Raw genomic sequence first — 6,231 nt, forward strand, 5'->3', positions numbered from 1 at the left:
CAAATAAAATGTAATTTTATATTGTTTCTTACTGCATATATAAAAAACTTGCAAAATAATAATTCTCATGAAAAACAATTACAGAAGAAAAGGTGAATATGAAGTGTTTGTGACTGAATTAACCAAAACTCTTCTAAGACACCAAACTGAAATCTTGAAATATACTATAGAAAAGTTTTGAAATCAAAAAAGCAAGCTTGCTCAAACTTTAAATATACCAAATTTTTGCTTCAGTGTTACAGACTCGAAAGAAGGAAAAAAAAAAAATTGACACAAGACCACCACCCACATCTTTAAACTGTATTATAAAAATCATAAAGCAAAGAATTCAAGAGCTAAATGGCAGCTCTGAGAGAAAATTTATCAAAACCTCCCTCAATTCTTGTAGTCCACAACCTGAACTAACTAAACAGCATCTATGAAAGCAGATGAGATAAGGCTCTTACACACCAACTGCTATCCATGGCTTCACACGTTAAACATTGTCCTAATCCATCCCTGTGCTTTCATGACATGGATTCAAGAATAGCTTAAGCCAGTACAGCTGCTGAAAGATGCTGGCCTGCCCTCTTATTCCCACACCTGGTTTAAGCTGACCCTAGAACCAAAAACTGATGTGGTAACACAGTGAAGAAAACCAGAAAAGTAACTGGGTTGAAGATGGCCAGTTAAAAATTTCAGATCCAAATATTCCCAACCTGATTTGCAAAAGTACCTCTGCTAGCCCACAAAGAATTCACAGAATTACAATTAAGTGTAAAGGCCAACTGCTATATAGTAGCTTAAATCTGTACTGAACAATACACATCTTACTGTGTATAGGAGGGTAACATAGCAAGATAAAATACGTCCAAGCCACCTTCACGGGTGTTTCATAAGCCATTCTTAAAAATCTAAATGGACTCTAAACCTTTTCAGATACTTTATACCAATATTTAGTTACTCTTACAGTCTGATCAGTAAAATTTTACAAGTCTATTACTTCATATTATCTTCAGCAGACACAGGAAACAGCCATTCCATATTGCTTCCTTTTGTTATGATCTTGTAGGAAATAAGAACAATAGTGCCTACCTCTTGCACAGGTCTTTATACGTACCACTAGCTCTCACAGCATTTTACAAAAGCCAGTAAATTACGATTACTGTACTCTAGCGGCAACTAATCTCTGGCATATGCAAGTGATGTGATTTGTTAACCAGCAGGCTATGAACAGAGCCAGGAAGAGACATCAGTTTTCTAAGACCCAGTCTGGTGCTCTGACTATTAGAATACACTAAAACACACTTGACAAAAATCCACATTTCCTGATGTCTGATACTGTTAAACATTTTAAAAATTAAAGCCCCATATTACCATGAGCATCTACCTACTTAACAAATAAAATACTGATAAATAAAGGATTCTAAAAAAAACAACTAGGAAGGTAGTGGTGACTTACTTGCTCCTGTCTGAGTATTCTGTTTTCTAAAATATTTTGATTAGACTGTGACACAAAGGGCCTCTCTCCTGTGTAAAGGCCCTCATCCTCAAGGTACCTAGGCTGCATGTTTCCAGGTATCTTCTGAGAAGCAGGCACTAATGAGAAATTAAATAGAAAAGCACATAAGATATCTTATAACTGTAGTTCTATTTATCAATTCCCTAAAAGCCTATGCCATTCTTAAAACAAATGCTATTGTGTATTAAGCATGCTGTCAGAAATATCTTCCCAGCTAGGATAAAAGAAATACATATATAACCAAAACAGGTCCTTTTCTTAATCAGGATAGAGCCACAGTTTCAATCTATCAGAAAAGTGTCATAAGTCTTCTAAACAGATAATTAAACATTTCCTCACCAAAAAATACTTCAAATTACTTGGTGTTTAGTTTTAATGCTTGCTTGCATAACAGTGTAAAAACACTTTAGCAGCAACAACTGACTAGAGAAACATTTCTAAACCTTTCCCATATAAAGTGAAACTTTAACCAGGATTAATCTGAACAACTATTACTAGTTTGCTTAAGCTACTCTTGTACAAACACAGAACACGCATAAGAAGTAATGTTATCTCAATAACAGCAAGCAGACTTCTTTAAAGCCTGTCTGCAGGATTATTTCACTGCTGTGCAAGGGCTCCATATTTTTCAAGAAGCAATCTCAAAATAGTGGGAGATAATACTGAAGGTTACAACAAAAGTTATCCCCTAAATCAGAATACAGTGGACCACACTGGAAGCATTCAGAACCACATTACAAGCCATGAAAAACCAGAGGCACCCAATGTCAAATATTTTGACTCTGCATTGCAAGCTGTGCTGATACCACAGATCACCGAGAGACTCATTTCTATTTCTTCCACTCCAAATATTAAATAGCAAGTGATATTATAAAGCAATTTTTTAGGACTTTGCAGTTCTATGGGAATACGGCAAAAAGGTCAGAGACATGATCAATGTTGACCAACTACTTCCAATTCTCAAAATCAGATTTTGGGAAAAAGGCCCCTTGAATTATAAAAATCCTTATGTTACTTACGTGACTCTTGACACATGGAAAGAATTGTAGGCGTGGCCAAGTGAAGAAATAGCCAAGTTATAATACACAGTGTATGAGCCACTCTTAGTACCTAAATGTGTGTAACCAGTCACCTGTTGACTGTGTTAACTAATGTAATAGCTAAGCCCCAGCGAAAGAGAGGCCAGATATCTTGCGTTTACTGGAGCCAGCACTAAGGTAATTACACCGGGGCAACTCGTGCCCTGAGTTCACTTGCTACCATTCCCAGCTGGGGACCAGCTGAGGTGTGCATGTTCCTAGTCAATCCATTCTGTCAGACCTTTTCAGACTTGACTGGATAATCAGTGCCAGAGGACCACAATTAAATAGCCCTCTACTGCCAGAGAGAGTTGATATATGAGATTTTTCAGCAGATCAAAGGGTGCCATGCCATGCAAAATTCAAGAACAAAATGGGTAAGCACAATCTCCGTACCTGCTACCTTGCTCGGAATGAAGAGAAATTCTTTTTCCTTTTTCACTTGCTCAGAGTAGCTTTCACAATCGGCAGGTTTCACTATTAGAAAATCTTCGGCTGTCTGCCCCATAATGAATAAATCGTCATCTTTAACTAGGCGTAAATCTTCATCCTAGAGTTTAAGTGCAAATGCCTCTGTTAGTTTGACTGTTTCTTAAAATGGAGATCTTCAGCAAGTACACTTTCAGAATTTCTAAGGAAACAAAGCTGGCATTTTCTATTATACGATCAAAATGAATTCAAGAAGTCTGAATAAAAATATGAACGTGTATTCTATTGCTCTCACTGTTTCATCTTCTTCTTGTTCATCTTCATGGGTTTCTACACATTCCTCTTCTGCCTCCTCTTCTTCATTTACTTCATTCTTTTTCTTGGATCCAGCCTTTATACTCTCTGGTTCAGGATCAAAATTGAAGGTAAAGAAATTATATGCTTCTTTAGTGGAAGGAAAATAATTCTGGAACTAAGAGAAGACGACAAAGATATTGTAATATGTATAGATTTGTAAGAACTTTAGGGCTCCACTTAACTTCTAAGTGAAGATATCTTTCATTAATAACAACAATAGCCATAATAACAACAATAACCACATGTATAAACACTTGCCACAGAATAATTATTTTATCTCAAAGAGAACTCGCCCAAATGCTGAAGCTGACTGAAGTTTTTAAATGATACATAAAGCCCTCTGCTGCTATACTATTATTTCATTAAATATTTCTCACAATGATTTATTAAAAAAAAAGTTACCTCATTTAATTTTAATTTTAAACAGCTTGTTGCTTTAAATATGAACAATTTGCAAATGAGAAATGCCAAAGTCTAAATTCTGGCCATAATGCAGGTATCCAGGTGATTGATATGAAGAGAAATTTCAGAGGCAAAATGCCATTAGAAGGACCCATGCCCCTTTAGTGTTAGGATGACTCCTCTAATAAAAGAATTAACAGTAGCATTTTGCGGCTAATAAATATCAATATACTAATATGTAAAAATTGCTTTAACTGCCAGTTGGTGGCATTCAAAAGGGTTTAAACAGAAGAAACATTTTTCCTCCAAGAGCCACTAATTGTGTCCAGATGGATTTACTTGATTTTTTTTAAAATGAAGTGATCCAAAGCCATTCTTATATTTGATGAAGGTTCCCTTTTTCTACTTGAATTGTTGGCATATAGTGTTTGTGAATTTTCAAATTAAATAGAACTCTCTCCACTAATTAAGACCGAATTCTGCCTGCTTCTTCAAGCAGAATCACAAAGCCATACAGAGTTTAACTGAAATTACTATCAGTTAGTGAAGTGAAGGAATCGGTACTTACTGTTGACTTTTGCTTAAGCTTTTTTACAGAATCACGAAACTTTATTTTTGATGGCAAGTGGGATTCATCCTTTTGCACCTCCCTAAATTCATCGTTATCAGACTGCATAAAAATATATACATATATATATGTTTACTGATCCATTAACAACAACAAAAAAAGACAAACAGCTGAATATAGAGATTATTTATCGCATTTTCACAGCAAAAAAATAACAAGTTTTTTGTTATACACTGTGGTAACAATTATATCAATTTCATATTTATTTTAAAAGGCTACATCTAATTATTACTTAACCTCTTTCTCCTTTGGGTCAAGAAATAGACTGCAGAGTATCAAGAAATGGTTGATTACATAAATTTTAGCTTACATACTTCACTGCTGAAGAGATCATTGTTTCTGCTCTCCTGAACACAAGCAACCACATGCTAATTGCTGCAAGGGGGAGAAACGGGGTAGCAACCCAAAGTCTTCCTGCCTACAAATGAGGGGCTGACAGACAGCACAAGGCATGCAGCAGTGGCAAGGGTGCTGGCAAGTGTCTGCTGCTGGCAGACACTGCTGACCAGGGAAGGGAATCAAGGAGCTGAGGCCAGCTTCCCACATAGCTCCTGCTGCAATCAGGAAAAAACTTACTAGGTATTATTCAGAAACGTGGTGTCCATTGCTTAGGTGCTTAAATACAGACTTGATTATTTGTTTTGTTCTCTCTCAAACAATTATTGCTAGGCTACTCTAAAACTCCACAGATGGAGTTCAAGAAAGGAAGTAGCATGGTTATCCATTTCCAGCTTTCTGAAGCCTTATCTGTCCCTGCAGAGAGACCACTGTAAAAATCACTGGTTCTGAGGTTGCCTCAGCAAGTCCACTGATGTGTTTCAAAGTGATCTTCACCAGGCCCAGCCAACACAAACGCATAACATCTAGCCCGTTCTTCCTCACTGTGGCCTGAACTCTTAGATTAAAGGAGGACATTTCTGCAGTTTACATCTATTTCACCTGAACTTCAAAATAATAACAGCAAAAAGAAAAATCTCAACCCCTGGCAATTCGATTGTTTAGCAAAACATCAGCACCATGTATAAGTACAGGAAACAAAACTAACTCGCAAAATATTTTATATAAAATTAGAATCAACTTCAGTAAGGGTATCACTTCCACATTTTCCTAGTACCAATACAGTAAAAACGATGCTACTTAAGTGAAAGCAATGACAATTACTTTTTATAAAGAAAACACTGCCAAAACCTCCCCACAACCTACCTGAATAAGTAATTCTCCCCTAGACAAGCAATTTAGCCAGGCTAATTCATACTGTTTGGAATTCCAGATAAAAACGTTACTGCTACATGCTGTTATTTCCTGGGCATACACATTCTTTGGAATACTTTTTTTTTTTTTTTTAAACAGGCAAACAATCTCGTGAATTCTGAAGAATAGCTGGGTGCAAGTTCTGCACAGGCATGGGTTTTGTTATTTTTTTAACATAAAATTAATTTTATAACAAAGAACATGCTTATACTAAAAAAAAGAACATAAAATATTCAGTAACAAGGCAATACAAAAGAGTATAATGGCATAAAGTTAATATCCAGCCTTTAGCAATTACACTGTGCAAATGTATACAGAACTATAATACAGCGGTCTTCTGTTACAGTAACTTTAAAATACTTCAAGGCATCTTAAGTAACAGAATTCATGAACCTGTAAATGACACAGGTTTCACATGATGTCTATCCTATAACAAAAGCAAATGATTATTGTTAAATACATACATTAAAAGCAATAATGTTAATAATTATTATGTAAATTATTAATGTGATTACTATTAATGTAATAATTATTATGTAAAAAAAGTAATAATGTAATAATGGGAGGAGTACAGGGAAGTTGCC

General features: G+C 35.6%; 1 protein-coding gene across 1 annotated transcript in view; it reads right to left on the minus strand.

The window, feature by feature from the left end:
* The window catches only part of CC2D2A (coiled-coil and C2 domain containing 2A), a gene marked incomplete at both ends in the record, with an annotated part of 42,455 nt that extends 38,017 nt beyond the window's left edge, over positions 1–4,438 (minus strand). Inside the window, 4 exons of the mRNA XM_010155324.1 lie at positions 1,442–1,578; positions 2,977–3,130; positions 3,305–3,481; positions 4,337–4,438. Coding sequence (XP_010153626.1) covers positions 1,442–1,578; positions 2,977–3,130; positions 3,305–3,481; positions 4,337–4,438 — 570 coding nt within the window. The remainder of the gene's footprint in view (positions 1–1,441; positions 1,579–2,976; positions 3,131–3,304; positions 3,482–4,336) is intronic.
* Positions 4,439–6,231: the final 1,793 nt, after the last annotated feature.

This window comes from Eurypyga helias, unplaced genomic scaffold, assembly GCF_000690775.1.
Source record: "Eurypyga helias isolate BGI_N326 unplaced genomic scaffold, ASM69077v1 scaffold17617, whole genome shotgun sequence".
In the NCBI taxonomy this organism is placed as follows: Eukaryota; Metazoa; Chordata; class Aves; order Eurypygiformes; family Eurypygidae; genus Eurypyga; species Eurypyga helias.